Genomic DNA, 17,249 nt, shown 5'->3' on the forward strand with positions numbered 1-17,249 from the left:
TTTTTTATTTATTTTGTCTGTACAGGGATGCTCGGCACGCTGAGCATCAGTGTGTGCACCCTACCCCTCTCTGTATTGTTGATTTTTCCTGAAAAAATCCACTATTGTTTTGGAAGAAAAAAAAAATGAAAAAAGAATCGCTAGGATTTGTTAGATTCCTGTAAATGAAGGAAGGTTTGGGAAAGAAAAAAAAAAAGAAAATAATAGAGATTGGTTTCCTGTAAGTGAGCACAGAAAGTGTTTTGTCACCCGCTAAAAGGATTCGATCAGATGGATGATGGAGGAACGAGGCTGAGTCCCGGTGCAGCTTTGTTGTTAAAGTGAAAAATGGTGCAGGGCTGGGGAGCTGGGAGCAGGTGGGCAGAGCCAGGCAGGTGCTGGGAGAGGAACAGGGACAGCCACGTCTCCATGGATCCTTCCAGGCCGGGAGGAGAGCCTGGTGCTGCTCATTACTTCCTTCCTGGGTTCTTTCTCAAGTCACCACAAACCAATAAATGTAGCTCTAGTAACTAAAACTGCCCCCCATAAGCTGAGCTTATTTTGCACCCAAGGGTGCTCACAGTGCCCAGCAGCTGTGGCACCCACAAAACCCTGCTCAGTCTCTGGGGTTTGTCACCATCAGGGGTGCTCTGATTCCTCTGCACCAGCTTGGCCTTTCTGCAGCTCACATGCAATTTATCAGCCCTCAATTAACACACCTCCTTAATGTATCATCCAATTTAACACATTATTGTAACCGTGAAACCCTAAAGATAATAACCCCCAAATACATATTTCAGTTTTAGGAGTGGTAATTATTTTTCTTGCCCCTCTAATTCTGTGAAGCAAACACTGACATCACGATGTCCCAGCTGCAAGGGTCCTGCAGGTTTTCATTTGTCACTAACAAATGCAATAAAAAGCAGCAAACCATTGCTCCTCAGCAGCACCTGGAGCCCCATGGCAGCTCCATCATCCTGCAAGGAAAACCTTTCAGCTCTTTCCTACAAACCATATCCCTGTCCTGCTGCAGCCAGTGCTCCAAACAAAATCCTGGCATAACAACCCATAACTGCGGCAGAGTAATGGCAAAGATCATCAGCTGCCTCTAGAGGAGGTACCTTTGGGTTCATCATTTAAAATATTAATTAGAAGAATCAGAGATGAGGATTCATCACTGGCATTGACTGCTCAACACCAGTCTCTATCATAATAAGACCTTTGACCCGAGGACAGCCTTATCTGGACTCTAATGACTGGGAGGGTTTCTCATTTTTTAAAGCAGCATTTGCCCCTGTCCTACACCTGGTGCTTCCCACTCACTCATGCTGAGGGCAGGAGCTGGCATCCCTCACAACTTCCTCCAGGCCCTGCTCACTTTAATTACTGCCAGTTGTGCCTCTGTGGGACATTTCTCACCCAGGAGCTTTGTGCCGAGATTGGAGTGAATAAACTGCTGTTTCCCATGGCATCAACCCCATCCCTGGCAGAAATGTCCTTGTACCCAGTTGCCAGCACTGGGGGATGAGGGAGGGTGACAGGAAGGCAGGGGAACATTCAAGAGAAGCAGCTCAGCTGTCCTTGCCTGCAAGCACTGGATTTTTGTAACAATCCCAGCTCCAAGGGGAAAACTGCTGCATCTTTAATGGCAGTTTGGAGTTGGAACAACCAGGGATTGTCCCTGCCAGCTCTCTGGGGTTACCCACCTACTTCAGCAGCTCCTGGTTCTGCCTTCCCCACCTCTCCCTCCCAGAGAGGGGTTATATCACTGCAGGTATTTGTGGGAATGCAAAAACATCCAGAAACAGCTGTCTGAAGTTAGGCACTCAAATGCATATTTAAGTACCTGAACGCCTTCCTCCAGAGAGGGGGAATAGCTAAATATGCTTTGTTTGTCTTGATTAATGAGATCACTAGCAAGCTTTTCAGGGCAAAGACTGCTCTGTATTTTTTACATATGCAAAACCTGACATGCAGCCAGCCTGAGCAGGGTGGGGGAAGCGGAGGGAGCTCAGCACAGCCACACGAGGCAGATGTATGGCACAGGGAATTGTGCTGGGGCAGGCACAGCCCGTGGCCCCCCATGGGAAACACTCCAGTCTCGGTCACTGCCACCTCCTGTGAGCCACACTCCTCACCCCAAAGGGCCCTGGGACCTTTCTACCCCCAGATTATTCCTCATTTATTTATTGTCGTGAGCATTTTTTCACCCTGTCCCCACTCAAAGGTGATTCCTGGGGAGCTGCTGCTTCTGTGTTTTTAGGGCAGGTCATGTAAGAGCCCCTGACCTCATCCTGGCCCCTCAGTGAAGCACCCAAGTCCTGTGTTGTAGAAAACAAATCGTATTTATTTCAGGGCCCACCTTAGGGCATGGCAGTCTTTGAAAATGTCAGACAACAAACACGCCATAATACAATGACAGGGTTTTGTTGCTAGAGCAGGATAAGAATCTCCTGAAGTCAGTCAGAAAGTTGCTCCTCATTTTAAGCAGGTTAAAGCTGGAGCAACATCTCCCAGCCAGGCAAAAGCCCTTGTGCAACCTGCAGTCTCCTCCCTGTCTGTGCTTCAGCCCATTTTCCGTGGCTGGCTCCTGGCTGTAACCAATCCTCTCTCTGCTCCTTTCCTCGTAGGCTGAGCCTCGTCTCAGGACTTTTCCAGACCCTGAGTCCCGCAGAAAGGCTCTCAGTGCCTCCCACTGAGGAGGGCCTGCCAGTGGTGCCCTCCCCCAGAGGGTCCCACAGCAGGGACCGTGCTGGGCACAGCCCTTGAACCCTGCCATTCCACATGCAATAGATTTTCTCTCAGGTTTTACAGAGTTATGCTAATGCAGATATAGCCAATAAATCATAAATATAAGAGGAACGATTCTGTCTCAGCGTGTTCATTGCCTCATGTCAGGTGCACAGCACAGCCTGAACAGCACAATGCCCGTGATACTGAGGAACAGGGCAGTGCTCACCCCAGCACACCCCACAGGGAGGCAGGACAGGCTCCTTCCCTGCTGCCTCTGGACAAATAGATTGGATTCAGCCATATCCTAGCTGATATCAAATCTGTAATAGCTCATCAGTCCTCATTTCTTTGCCAAAAAAGCTTCCCATCAGTGCCTGATTCAGCAAAGCTCTTGCCTGTGTGAAGGAATTCAAACACCTGCTTTGAGAGCTCTGCCAAACTGGGGCCTCAGCACAGGCAGTGCCTCTACTTTAAGGTGGCTCCAGCCTGGAGTCTCTCAGGGCTGAGCCTCTTCCAGCACTCACTGAACAAACTCAAACTCCTCCAACACCAACTCAACATCACAGCACCCAAACCCACAGGTGACTGCACGGGTTCAGTCAGGAACCAGCACATTTGGAATCCACCTTCTCCCAAGAGAGCATTTCACTTCAAATACCACTTGGTTAAAAGTGCCATTGTTTAAACTGTGGATCTCCATTATTGCTAAAGGAACAATTAATAACTCTTATGTAGTCTGATTCTCACATCTACCATTACAGCTCAGAGCTTACCAGCTTTTTAAGCCAAATTATCTCCCAGTTTTCATATTCACCCTCCCACTGGCACTTGGAGAGCTCAGGTGTGTCACCCCAGAGCTCTGGGAGGTGACATCTGCTGTGCTGGGCAGCCCCAGCCACATCCTGAGCTCAGGTGGATATGCCGCCAGGATTTTCCCCCCCACACTTTGGCACTGGGATTAGCCCAGCCCTACATAAAGCCACCAGCAGCCAAAGAACATGAAGAACCCAAAACCTTTAACCCCAAACCTCAAAAAGAAGAGTTCTTTATAACACTACTCTGAATTGCTCAAGATGAAACAACAAAGTAAACTGCAAGGACAGCTTTTCTTACCCTCAGGACAATGAAGGCTCCCCAGGAGCTGCTCCAGCATTTCCCACACCCCATCCTTAGGGCAGCTGGTACCTCAACCTGCCCTTTTATAAGGAAGGAGCTGTGACAAACTCCACCCTGCCCACACCTGAGCTGAGGGAGGAACAAAATCCACACCGGGAAAACCCTGGTATGTGGTTGCCTCTTTTAGTACAGGCCTCTAAATAAAACCCATCTAAAATAAGGAGGGGGTAACAGCAGGGCTTGCCAGGCTGGCAGAGGTGGATTATAACCACAGATCTCTCCCACCTCCCCAGGGAGGGAGGAAGCTGGGCCTTAAATGCCTTGTCTTGATAAAAACAACACTGTTTATGAGAGTGTGAGAAACCCAGGCACGAGGTTTGTCCTCCTGCCTGCTGGGAGCCACATCCAGCTCTCAGCCGAGCGTCCGTGTCCTCCTGCAGCAGCCACTGAGGTCCCTGGGCTGTGCTCAGGGAAGGAGGCACCTCCAGATTGTCCTGCCTGGGAAGAGCTGGCACAGGACTTGGTGTGAGCCAAGCCCCTGTAACGCTGCTGGCTGGGGCAGGCGCAGGAAACCAGCAAGGAGACCACAAAAATCATCAGGAGACCGAAAATCATCAGACAAATAAAAAAAGCCGCGTTCAGGAGACACCTCGGAGCCGATAGATCTGCCCCTGAAATGCTGGACAAGGTCCTGCTCCAAATGTCCCCAGCTCGGAGGGGCAGAGCGGGGCACCCCTGCCCCTGTCCCCGGCCCGGCCCTGATCCCTCCGAGCCGGGCGGCAGCGGCGCCGCTGCCCGAGCCCGTGTGGGGTCCCGGCCCCGCCGCCCCCGCTCCTTGTCCTGCAGTGACACCCACCGGTAATGGGGCTCTGCCGCCGCCGCAGCTTCCCCGCCGCCGGGCCCGGCTCCTCCCCGGCTTCGCCCCCTTTTCTGCCTCTTGCCCCCACCCCGAGCCCTCCTCTCCCTCCTGGCGATGCGTTCGTTCGGGTAGCGGAGCATCCCAGCGGAGCCCGTGGCTGTGCGCATCCCTGGCTGTGCCTTCCCGAGCGCCCGGCCGCCTCCGGGGGAGATCCGGAGCAGCGGCGCCTCCGGGGATCCCTCCCTCAGCCAGGCCCTCCCAGGCCGCCGGGCTGTGCATCGCCAGCAGACATTTCTGGATTAACTCTTGCTCAGTCACCGTCACAGCGCAGCAGCCCCCGGCCCAGCTGGGGAAGGGGCTCTGCAGCCTCTGGGAACACCGGGGACAGCCCTGTCCCCTGTCCCCAGGGCCAAACCTGCACTGGTGACAGGAGCCAGGAGAGCCCCGCGCTGTCCCTCAGCAGCACCCAGCGGGGTGGGACGAACAGCAACTCCCAAAGCTGCCACAGTCCTAAATCCACCCCTGGGTTGTGACTGAGCCTTGTGAGGAGGGGACTGTAAATGCAGTTGGCATCAGGGACCTCCTCTTGACTGATGGATTTGTGAACAGTCTGGAAATCGGGGTTTGAGGGCAGACACACAGAGAGAAGGAGTTTGCACTGCTCAGGGGTCTGTGCACAGGATTTCCTGCCTGCCCTGGGAGCCACAGAAAAATCATTGGAACCCCACTTGTCCAGGTGATGTAGGAAGGACATCACATATGGGCAGAATGAGGCACATTTCTGCCTTGGGGAGTCTGGTTCTGAAACAATTTAATAAAACAATAGCATTAATAGTAATAATAGTGGTAATAATTTAGTGTCATTAGAACATGAGTAGCAGTGCATCTGTAGCTGCTGGCAGCCCCAAGGATGGCCTAGGAGTGACACATCTGTCCCCAGGGCCTTGGCTGGGCATGGCACAATACAGGACCTGCTCTGGTGTGAGGACTGTACCTCACACACAAACACCCCCCAAAATCTTGCACATCATCAGGAAATTCATCTAATCTGGGGACTTCCTTGTGGTTATTTGAAGGCAGGTGCTTTTTTAAAGGGCAAGACCAGCCCAAACCTGTCCCTGTGTGGCTGATCCAAATCCTGATTCTAATCCCACTCCCAGCCCTGTTCCCAGTCCTGTTCCCAGTCCCAAATACAACCCAGCACTGCTCCTGAACCCAGTGCAAATTTCCAACCCAAACGTGTTCTCCTGGTTGAACAGGGATGCTGCCAGAGCCCAGGAGCCAACACAAACACTGCGAGGAGCTGGCAAACCCCGTCGGGGTCTTGGCACCATTTCTCAGCAGGACCAGTTCCTGCACATCCCTTGTTCTGGTCCAGCCCAAAGACAGACTTGGCCCAGCCTTATGGATGGTGAACACTGTAAAACTGAATTTGCCCCCAGTGCCGGCTCTCAGTGCTGGGAGGAGACAGGGCAGAGCAGGAGCCCCTCACCCAGGGCCAGGCAGGGCGAGCAGCCCCCAGCTCAGCCGCGTTGCCTCCCCGAGTTGGGGGCAGGCTGCGACCGGGGCTGATGCTGATTTTGTTGCCGGGCTTGTCCTCCTCTGAAGTCCTTTTGTTCCGCTGCCCCGATCGCAGCCGGCCCCGAGCCTGCAGGGCCGGGGGCAGGAGGTGCTGGGGGCCCTGCCTGCGCCGCTGCCCGACAGCTGGCAGCCGCGCTTCCCAGGGGGGGCTCTCCCCTCCTTGGTCGCCTCCAAGCTGCCGGCCAAGGGCGGCTTTGGAAGAGGGACAAGATGCAGCTGACTGGCCGGGAAGGTGGGGAACAGAAGAAATCGAGTATTTGAGAAATAACCGGCGACATCGCTTTAAAGTGACGCAGCTTCGCGCAGCCGGGTGTGGACATTTTCCCGTCTCCGCGGCGAAGGGTCTATCCACGGGAAAAGCCCCTAAATAAACCCTCGAGGAGACAGCAACCGGTCTGACCGCGAGGAAGGTGGGAATCCTCCGTGAGCCAGTCCCTCTCCAGCCTGGGAGACCAACAACAGCAAAGCCCCGACGGGGCGGGAGGGAAATTGGTGTCTCCGGCAGAAACGGGCGGGACGGGGCAGCCCTGCCTGAGGCCATCGGGGTTTTATTTAAAATGCGATCGACGGCAGAAAAAACCCGCTCTGAGTGAGGTCCCTTCCCAGTTGCACCAGTAGGTTCCGCCGCCGGGCGCTGGCAGAGCGGGCAGAGCGGTGCCCGGTGCTCGCAGGGCCGGGCGGGGGGCGCGGCTGCCCGGCCGCCCCGCGGACCTCTCTGCTCGGCCACAACCTATTTCCAGGGCATGCAACGAAATTCGCAGCTCCGAGGCTCATCTAAGGCTTAGGAGCAGCCGCCTCAGTGCTGCGGGTTTTGGAAGGGTTTCGGTGCTTTTTCTTTCCCTTGTTTTTTGTGGTTTTTTTTTTTTTGGGTTTTTTTTTTCCCTGTTTTTTTTAAATATGTTTTTTGTTTGTTTTTAATTTTAACGCCCAGCAAAACTTTCCCTGCTCGGGAGGGACCGGCAGATCAGCTAATTGCGGGGGGAGGCGCGCAGAAAGCAGTAACCCCTCGATACCCCACCCAACCCACACCCCCCCGCCCTCCGCGGCTAATCATCCCATTAAGAGCCCCATCAGCGGGATAATGACAGCAAAAGAGGGCGGAAACCGCCCGGAAAGCGCGGGGATCCGGGCGACAATTAATTCCCCTTAATCAAGCTCCGAGGTGTCGCCTGTTGGGGAGCGACATCCCCCCAAACGCCTGGCGGCCAATGGGCGCCCTGACACGGGATGGGTGGGGGGCGCGGGGGTCCCCCAGCCGGAGCTGCCCCAGTTCAGCTTTTCCCCCAAATTCCCCCGTTCCCCCCGCGGGGAGGGCGCGGCGCTCCCGCCGCTGTCCGAGGTGCTGAAGGCACCGCCGGCTCCGGAGCGACTCCGGCGCTGTCCGAGGTGCTGCTGGCTCCGGAGTGACTCCGGTTTCCTCCCCCCGGCGCTGTCCGAGGTGCTGGCGGGGAAGGGGGGCGCCGCGGCGGCCCGGAGACTGGCCACCCCCTCCGCCCTCCCCTCGCCCTTCCCCATTGATTTCTGGATCATTAAGTGGTTAAGGCGCTGCGAAGCCTTCACTATCGATCGCTGCCTCCCCACCTCCGGCTGGGAACCCCCGGGCTGCCCCCCAGCCCCGCGCCGCCGCGGCTCCGGGCACGGGTGGGGTGGCCGGGACCCCGGGTGAGGTTGGGGTCCGTCCCCCCTCACCCCACCCCCTTCGCGGCCAAAGTTTGACTCTGCCTCCCTCTCCCCCCCTCTCCTGTCTGTCTGTGAGTGCAGCTGGGCGCGATGCTGAAGACGGAGCAGCCCTGGATCTAACGCGCGGCGCCTCGAAGAGCCTTGCAGCGATTGTTGCCCGGATCCCAGACTGAACTTTGCTCTTTTTATTTTTTCCTTTTTACCTCGTTTTTATTCATTTTTTTTTCTTTCGTCTTTTCGTTTTTCCCTCCTGTTATTGTTAATTATCGTTACCAACCCGCCTCCGCCGCGCCCTCCCCGCCAATGCCCGTGTGAGCGCCGGCACCTCGCGGGGGCCATGGAGGGCTCCACCGGGTTTGGGATCGACTCCATCCTCTCCCACCGAGCCGGCAGCCCGGCCGTGCCCAAGGGGGACCCGCTGGTGGGGGACGGGCGGTCCCCGCTGGAGCTGAGCCCCCGCTCGGAGGGCAGCAGCGGGTGCCCCTCGCCCCGCTCGCCGGGCCGCGAGTGCCTGGAGGCGGCGGGGCCGCGGACGGGCCTGGACGCGCATCTCCAGCCGGGGCAGGTCTCGGCTCCCTCGCAGTCCCGGACCGTCACCTCCTCCTTCCTCATCAGAGACATCCTGGCCGACTGCAAGCCCCTGGCAGCCTGCGCGCCTTACTCCAGCACCAATGGACCTCACGGCGGGCAGGAGCCGGCGGGCAGGATCCCCACCAAGCCCGGCGAGGATTTTAGGGAGAAAATGGAAAAAAACACCAGCAGCTCCTCCTCGGACTCGGAGTACAAAGGTAAGAGCGGCTGACGCCGCTGGGCTGTGCGGGGCGGCCCGGACCCACAGCCTGCGGCGGCTCCCGGGGCTCCGGGATCGCGCTGCGGACCCGGCTGGGGCGCGCCCCGCTCGGGGCCGGTCGCGGTGTGGGCACCCCCGAAATGCCCGAGGGGTCGGCACCAACTTGGGGAAACTTGGGGGTTCGGTGGGGCTCGGCCCGGTGGAAGGGGTTGGGGCAATCGGCGCTTCATTAAACGCGCCCGGGGGATGCTCCAAGGCCCTTCCGCCGCAAAGATCCGGCTGTGCCTTCCTACCCGCGGGAAAGGAGGAGCGGAGACGGATTGCTGCCTGCGGGGAAAAAAAAAGATTAAAAAAAAAGAAAAACCAAAACAAACCAACCAAACGAACAAACCAAAACAAAACAGTAATTAAATAATAACGGATTCACCGGGTATTTTTCCTGCTCCGGTGAGAAACGAACAAGCCAGTTGGCGGGGTTTGATTCGGTTGTTGTTATTTGTATTATTATTTTGGAAATCGTTCAAACCCGAGCAGCGCAAACACGGAGCCCGGGCCGCATCCGCAGCGCCGGCGGGGCGCGGGGCTGGATGCGGCCGCTGCTCGGCCGGGGCCGGGGGCTTCGGCCTCCCGGGCCCCCGCAGCCCCTGCCCGGCCTCCCCCTGCAGCAGCCGGGGCAGGGAGAGGCACGGGAATAGCACGGGGGGGTTGGGGTCAGACCTCGCCCCTCGGAGTTTATCCCGGGTGCTTTTTCCCATCCCACCCTCATCACCTCTACAGAAAGTTTTCCCCGGGAAAACTGCTGGGCGGCTGCTTGTGAGGGAAAGGAGAGGGTGTCCAGCCAGCTGGGGGGAGAAAAGCAAGGCGATGGCACCTTGCGAGGCCGCTGGATTTGGGGGAATTGGCAGGAAAAAAGGGGACAGACTGAGCCCCGTCCCGGCTACAAATCCACCCTGGGCCTGAGCGGAGCCGCCGGGCTGAAATCTGGTTCATGGAGGAAAAAAAATCACCCGATCAAGCCTCCAAAGGCGGCGGCGGGCTCTGGACAACACGGGGCGATTTTCGCTCCGAACGAAGGATGGAGCCCGGGTCGGTGCCGGGGCTGGAAATGCCCCGGGAGGAAGCAGCGGCCCCTCGGCTGTGCAGGGCCGGCGCTGGGAACAGCCGCGATTCCCACCTTGGCTGTTTGTTCTCGCCTCCTACACCCGGCCCGGATTCCTTCAGCTCTTCTCCCCTCTCCCCAAATGGCCGAGATGCGACAAAAGCGAGGGGAGAGAAGGAAAGCGGCTCCTCCGCATCCCCTGAGCCGGCCGAGCCGGGGTTCGGCTGTGGCGGGGGCCGCTTCCCGGAGCCCCTCGGCTCCTCTCCTGTCCCTGCGGCGGGACAGCCACGGCCACGCTGCGAATGCCTTTTAAATGGGGGAAAATATCCTTTAAATTGCGAGGGAAACCCAGCTTAAGTCGGGGGCAAAAAAAACCCCCACTGCTTAAACGAAGGGGGCGAAAAGACTGTTTAAGGGAGGGAAGAAAAAAACAACAAACAAACAAAAAAAAAACCAGTTTAAATGGGTAGGAAACCACAGTTTAAAAGGGGGTGAAACCCCCGCATCAGCGGAGGAACGGGTGAACATCCCCGCTCTTAGAGCGATCCTTTTTGTGCCGCTTTGGAAATTGCTTTCCCGGGGCAAAACGCCCCAGATTTACTCTGCAAAGGGGCTGCGAAGCTGAGCCCAACCCCCAGCGGCCAAAGTGCCGGAAAAACCCACAGTATATATATTAAAATATATTTTTATAAATCATTAAATGTATATAATTAAGCTAGGAATAGGCAGGGCCGATCCGGACCGAGCGGGGAAGCCGCCGCCGTTCCTGCGGCCCTTTGGCGAGCAGGAACTTTTTAGGAGCCGAGGATCAGCCCAGGGGCCGGGGGGGGGATTTTCCTCCTCGGGATGCTGGAGGCCAGACCCGCTTTAGTCCGCGAAAAACTCCATCCAAACTTCGGGGCCGTTCCCGGGAGAGAGCGGGGCCGATCCCCCCTGGCCGGTTCCGGCGGGTCGGGGCTGCCGCTTCCCCGGAACCGGGACCGGAGCTCTCCGCCCCAGGATCGTCCCCGGCTCGTTCTGCCTGCTCGGGGTTTCTGGTTGAAGGGTTTCACTCCCCGGTGGCTCAATTAACCGGATTATTGTCTTCCTACAGAGAGAAATCAGCTCGCGTTCGGCTCCAGCCTTGTCCCTACTCACCCCCGCCACCAGCAAATTTAACATAAACCCCTCTAAAAAAACCCAAAACAAACCCAAACGCCGCTGATTTGTATAAATCGAGCCTATTTGCTCCATAATCTCCTCCAGAAGGGTGGAGACGGCGAGCATAAGCAAGATTTTATTTTCCCCTTTTATTTTTGTTTCTGCTCCGTAATTTTTCCATCACCTTCCAACATTTTGCGGCGTAAATTCCCTCATTGCTCCGCCGGCGCTATCGAACCACCACCAACCCCTCTGATTTGGGCTTTTTTTAAAGATAAATAACAGCCCGGACAGGGGGTTGCGAAGGGCTTTTCCCGGTATTTCGTTGTGCACCCTGGAGAAGGGAGGTTTGTTGTGTGCCCCGGCAGCATCCCCGGGAGGACAGAGGCTTCTCCGCCGAGGGGAGAGGCAGGACCAGCACGGCAACATTCCCCTCCAAAAAATGGACGCTCGCAATTTTCGTTTTTGGTTGGTTTGGTTTGATTTTTAAAAAAGAAAAAGAAAAAAAAAAAGGGGGAGATAAAAAAGATAGATAGAAAAAGGAAGGAAAAAATCCAAACAACGAGAAAGGTTTTGAGTTTGGGGGAATAAGCCCGGAGGAAACTCCTGCCCCGTGAGAAATGAGGGGTGAGAGGGGTCGGGGGGGTCTGGGCAGGAGGGCGCCGGGGCCGGCCCGGGGATTCTCTCGGCGCAGTCCTGTGCTCCTGCTCCGATCCCAGGCCCTCGGGGCCGGGAAAAGCCGGGCCCGGCTCGGGGAGCCCCTGAACCCCCTCCGGCAGCCGGGGTTCAAATTTACCGGGGTGCAGAGCAAATGTGCCGTGAGCCCCACTCAGAGCCGAGCCCCTGCACTGGGGCACCCCCTCTTCCGAGGGGAACTCCCTTCCTGCTCTGACCTGGCCCCTCTTCCTCCCTCTCGGCTCAGTGAAAGAAGAAGGGGACCGAGAGATCTCCAGCTCCCGGGACAGTCCCCCGGTGCGGCTGAAAAAGCCGCGCAAAGCCCGCACCGCCTTCACCGACCATCAGCTGGCCCAGCTGGAGCGCAGCTTCGAGAGGCAAAAATACCTGAGCGTGCAGGACAGGATGGAACTGGCCGCCTCCCTCAACCTCACCGACACGCAAGTGAAAACGTGGTACCAGAACAGGAGGTAAAAAAGCTCCGTTCCCTCCTGCCCACAGCGCGGGGATCCCGCCCTGCTCCCCTCGGCGGCCGCGCACCCCAAACCGGGCAGGGCTTTTGCACCCCACAAACACCGCGTCCCTCCTGCCACCAGGACAGGGGCGATGTCCGGCCCGTCCCCGCCTCTCCCGGGGCCTTTTCCCCCAAAGTCAAGGGGAGAAAAGCGATGCCGAGGCGGGGCGGGTGTGGGGCGATCCGTGCCCCCAGCCCGGCAAGGCGGGGAGGCAGCGCCGGGCTTCCAGCTAAACACAACGGCATAACACATCGGGCCATTAATAATAAATACCAATTACTGCTTTGGGCATCAATAATTAACACCCTTTACAGTAATTACACAATTATTATTATGATGAATAATTTACTGGTGGAAATAGGTTCAGGGCTTCAGCGACAAATCTGGAAAAGGGCTGGCGACGCGGTGGCTTCAGGGGGTTTGTCCGGACACCGCCAGCCCCGGCCACTGCCACCGCCAGCAAACGAGGGACCCCCGGCTGCAGCCCCTGTCCACTCGCCGGCTCCAGGGTTTCACCCTCCCTCCCCATAATTTCCAGCCCCGCTTCTCGGTCTGCAAAGATCCCCCCACGTCGGGGGTTTGGGGAAGTTTAGGGGCGGAGGGGGACGGTGTGATCACCCCTCCTGTCCCCAAATCCCTTCTACAAGGACACACCGGAGAGGAAACAGAGCTGCCAGCCCCTAACCCAGCCCGGCCGGCGGCGAGGTCCTGGGGCCGGGGCTTCTCCACGGGATCCGACACACACATACATTAAAAAAAAAATAAAATATATATATATATATATACACATATATATACACATATATATAGACATGCCTATACCGATATATAGCATATAAAAATATGCATACATACATACATATATGTATATTTAGACACAGAGACATATATATGCCGCAAACGAATTCCTCGGGGCCCTGCCTCACGCCTGTCCCCCCGAGGGACTCCCGCAGCCTCCGGAACGGCCCAGCCCGGCCCCGGCAGCCCTGGCCAGGGGAGAGGGTCCCGGAGCCCCGGGCGGAGGAGCCTCGGGCCGGAGCATCGCGGCTGTCGCAGCATCCGCGCTCAGCTCCCGGATCCCCCGTGTTATCCTCGGGCCGTGTGACAACCTGGGGCTCACACCCCCAGGAAGGGACCGCAATGTTTGTGGCGGTTTTTATCGCGATTCACACCCCGCCATGGGATCCCAGCCGGGCTGGGGCTTCGGTGCCTCCGGGAGAGCTCCGTGGGCGCTCACGCCGGGCTGCAGCGGCGGGAACGCCAGGGAGATAAACTCCCTCCCGCATTGATGGGGTCTGCATCCCATCCCAGTAAATCCCATCACATCCCGTCCCATCCCATCCCTGCCGTCCAGGGGAGACCCTGGGAGCGGGGATGCGCAATGAGAGCAGGGCCATGCCTTTCCAGGGGAAAGGGGGCATACAAAGGGTAAAAAGAGCTCGGGAGCGGCTTTGGGAGCATCCCTCCCCTCCTTGACCCCTTCTCTCGACTTGCCCCCCCAGGACCAAGTGGAAAAGGCAGACGGCGGTGGGCCTGGAGCTGCTGGCTGAGGCTGGCAACTACTCAGCCCTGCAGAGGATGTTCCCCTCGCCCTACTTCTACCCGCAGAGTTTGGTCTCCAACCTGGACCCCGGCGCCGCCCTCTACCTGTACCGCGGACCCAGCGCGCCGCCCCCCGCCCTACAGAGACCCTTGGTGCCCCGCATCCTCATCCACGGACTGCAGGGCGGCAGCGAGCCCCCGCCGCCCCTGCCCCCGCTGCCCGGCGTCCTGCCCCGGGCTGCGCAGCCCCGGTGAGCCTCGGGGAGCCCCGGGGAGCCCCGCCCGCACCCACCGGGCAGGGGGGCTGGAGGGGGCCACCCCACACTTCTGGGGCCGCGAGCAAGAGACAGACTCCCGCTCATCCCCAAATATATATATATATATATATAAAATTATAAATGAGACCATCCCCTCCTTTTTTAAAAAATAATATATAAAGAATGCAAGAATCAAGGACAGCCTTGGCAGGACGGAGCCGGCAGAGCTGCCCCTCACCCCGCAGGGCACTCGCCACCTTCAGCCCCTTGTGCCCCCGACGGCAGCGGGGCCGCTGCGTGTCCCCAGCCCGGCGTGGGACCGCGCCGGGAGCACGGGCGGGGCTGGATGCTCCGGGGGGGCTTCGCTTCTCCGCCCCCTCCCCAGGAACAGTCAGGGGAGCCGAGCCACACCTGCCACGGGCGGCTCCGGGGAGACCCCTCCCCTCTTTCTGCGGCTCCCCGACCCCGGGGCAGCGGTGCCGCCGCCGGGAAGGACCGTGGGGTGGCCCGGGCCGATGGCCCCAGCGAGACTTTGGGACGTCCGTAACTCAGCTAAAAAAAAAAAAAAAAAAAAAAAAAAGATACCCTAAAAAAACTTAAAAAAAAAAAAAAAAGAAAAAAGAAAAACGAAAAAAAAAAAAGCGGTGGAATGTAAATACGGTGCAAAATGTATATGAATTATTTATTTGTGAACCCTGAGGGCGTATTTGTGTAAGTGATTCTTGTCAGTCTGTATCCCGGGGCCGGCCCGGCCGGGCGGGGGGCGCGGGGGGGGCTCGGGGCGCCGCGGCCGCTCCCGCTCCCCCCTTTTTTAAATGTGGAAATAAAACTTCTTTACAAACAAACGGGTCTCTCCTCCGCCGGCCCCTTCTTCCCCTCCCGCTTGTTTGCTCTGGCGGAACGGCCGCCGCCGAGGGAAGGGGAAAAGCAAAGAGGAATTTTCCCACCTCCCATCGCACGGAGCCCCCCGCTCCCCGGGGCTCGGTGTCCCCAGGGGCTCGGTGTCCCCTCTGGGCTCGGTGTTCCCCCTAGCTCGGTGTCCCCCCAGGGCTCGGTGTCCCCCCGGGGCCCGGCTCCAGTGCCGGCATGCGGGACCGGCCGCGGGGCCATCGGCGGGAGTGGGGCGGGGGGACCGGCACAGCCCCCGGGCGCGGCGATAGCCGCGACTCCGGTGAATTAATAACGCTAATCTTAAGTGTATAATTGCCTAAGTGCTTTAAATGATCGCTTTGGAAAATGGATTGTTTCCACCCTTTAAAAGTGTCGCTCATCTGGCCGCGGCCAGCGGGCCCGGCAGCTGGTGCCCGGGACAGCCGGGCAGCGCCCGCCGGCTCGGGGAGCCGACAGATGGGCTGCGGGTCCGCCCGGCCCCGGCCGCTCCCCCCGGCCCCGGCCGCTCCCCCCGGCGGGCCCGGCTGTCTGCGGAGCCCCCCCGGCACCCACCGGCCTCCAGCTCCCGCTCCTCGGGCCGGGTCCCAGCCCGGTGCCCCCGGGCCGGCTCCGTCCCCGGAGCTTTGGCCCGGCACCCCCGAGCCCCGCGGGGAGGGCGATTGTCGGCTCGGCCAAATGCACAGCCACGCCTGGGGGCGAGAGCCCCCGGCCTTTGTGCGTGGGGCCGGCTCTTTGCATGTGAATGGGGGAGTTTGGTAAATCCCCGGGCCTCGGCTGGGCGAGGAGGAGGAGGAGGAGGAAGGGGGGGTCGCTCCCAGCTCGGGGTTAATGAAGTGGGAAAGGAGTCTTTCAGAGAGGCCTGCAAACAACCACCTCCCTGGGCAACAACCCCCGTCCCAAATCCTACATGGATTGACTTAAACCCAGGGGATAAGTGCTTTAAATTAATCTCATTGAATAAGAATGAGGCCAAACAAAACTCTTTAAAATCATATTAAAAATCTATCAAAGGACAACTTGCAGTGGGTGTGCTTTTCATTTTGTGAGCGCAAAGGCAAGGAGCATACAGCAACCTTCCTCCCATTTACACAGCAGGAATGTGAATCAAAGGCATTCTCTAATATTTAATTGTCCTTGTAGCCGTAGCATATTCCTCCTCTTACATTAATGAAGTACAAGGCTTCGTTACACGTTTGTGTAATTGCAATATTTAAATTTGCCATTTCACATCTGGAAGGAGCTGGAAGCTCCCCTGTACCAGCGGGTCTGAGCCAGCACCATCACACAGTGCCAGGGCTGGGAGACTCCAGAGTCCCGAGCAAACCTCTGCCCTGGGGAGGGGGAAAGGCTGGGCTGGGCACGGTGGGAAGGAAAGAGCAGAGGGGATGTGAGGGACGGAGCTGCTGATGCCACGGAGATCTCACAGCAGAGCCAAGCTTCAAGAAAGAACAGTTTAGGGAAGACACCACGGGCTATAAGCAGAGAGCACTGCACCTGCCACACGAGCAGCATCACATGTGGGAGGATCTCAGCAGCCTCAAAACCTGCTGAAGGACCAATCTCACCTCCAGCCTGCGTGCAGGGACCCCGGTGGGAGCTGGGGTCACACAGCAAAACCCACCAGCACTGGCCCTGCACCTACAGCAGCCCCTGAGCAGGCTGGAAATGTTTCCAGAGGATGGTGCCAGGTGGGCACGATCCTGGCAAGGCCCCAGGGGTAGGACAGGCTGTGCTGGGTTGAAATTACATGAAGTAAAAAAATGGAACAGTTCAGAAGCACCAGTCCCGGCAGGGAAACCTTTGGAGTATTGCACCAGCTCTGCTCCACGGATTTCTCCAGGGTACAAAGTCCAACAGACAAGCTGCTGCTGCTGCTGGGTTCTGTCAGCTCCAGGCTCTGGATCCAGAGAGTGCAGAGGGTTTGCCAGGACCAAACACAGTCCTGGCTCTCAAGGCCCTTCCAGGCTTTTACCCAACTCGAGGGCCACCTTCCTCCCCTCCTGGCACAGCTTTAACCAGGACCAGCACCCTTGGAACAGGCACAGCAAGGGCTGCTCTGCTGGACGTGCCAACACACACAAAGTCATTGCAATCAGCAGAATTGTTTCCTCCCAGCACCAAACAAAACTCTGTCAGAATGGAGAGCCCAGAACACTGTTGCTTTTCCTGCCCTCTCCCAGGTTTATGGAGAAAACAAGGTGCTGTGAGCAGGGAGGTTCTGTTGCTTTCTGCCCTGCTTAGTTCTGGTGTTCTCAGCAGTCAGGGACCAGTGCTGTGTCCTGTGTCTGACCCAGCCACAGTCTAACTGTGACCCCCAAGGTGACCTCCCTGCTTTTTCCTAATCCAAAGCCTTGCAGGGTGAGCTCAAGATGCTCCAGCTGCAGAGGAGAGG

General features: G+C 57.8%; 2 protein-coding genes across 2 annotated transcripts in view; both read left to right on the forward strand.

Annotated features, from left to right (window-relative positions):
* The window catches only part of CFAP77 (cilia and flagella associated protein 77), a 56,788-nt gene extending 53,947 nt beyond the window's left edge, over positions 1–2,841 (forward strand). The window contains exon 6 of the mRNA XM_063408902.1: positions 2,610–2,841. Within this exon, the coding sequence (XP_063264972.1) occupies positions 2,610–2,678 (69 nt within the window). The 3' untranslated portion in view covers positions 2,679–2,841. The remainder of the gene's footprint in view (positions 1–2,609) is intronic.
* Positions 2,842–6,140: 3,299 nt separating this feature from the next.
* Positions 6,141–16,824, forward strand: BARHL1 (BarH like homeobox 1). Its single transcript, XM_063410301.1, has 3 exons — positions 6,141–8,736; positions 11,900–12,122; positions 13,670–16,824. The coding sequence occupies exons 1-3, from the start codon at positions 8,286–8,288 to the stop codon at positions 13,962–13,964; spliced, it is 969 nt and encodes a 322-aa protein (XP_063266371.1). The 5' UTR covers positions 6,141–8,285; the 3' UTR covers positions 13,965–16,824.
* The last annotated feature ends 425 nt before the right edge of the window (positions 16,825–17,249 follow it).

This window comes from Prinia subflava, chromosome 12 (genome assembly GCF_021018805.1).
Source record: "Prinia subflava isolate CZ2003 ecotype Zambia chromosome 12, Cam_Psub_1.2, whole genome shotgun sequence".
Lineage (NCBI taxonomy): Eukaryota > Metazoa > Chordata > Aves > Passeriformes > Cisticolidae > Prinia > Prinia subflava.

Excerpts from the sequence above, each read along its gene's own strand:
- BARHL1 (XM_063410301.1), top strand. The coding sequence starts at position 8,286 with ATGGAGGGCTCCACCGGGTTTGGGATCGACTCCATCCTCTCCCACCGA. Across the intron at positions 8,737-11,899 it reads CTCGGACTCGGAGTACAAAG|TGAAAGAAGAAGGGGACCGA; the intron begins GTAAGAGCGGCT and ends CTCTCGGCTCAG. Across the intron at positions 12,123-13,669 it reads ACGTGGTACCAGAACAGGAG|GACCAAGTGGAAAAGGCAGA; the intron begins GTAAAAAAGCTC and ends TTGCCCCCCCAG.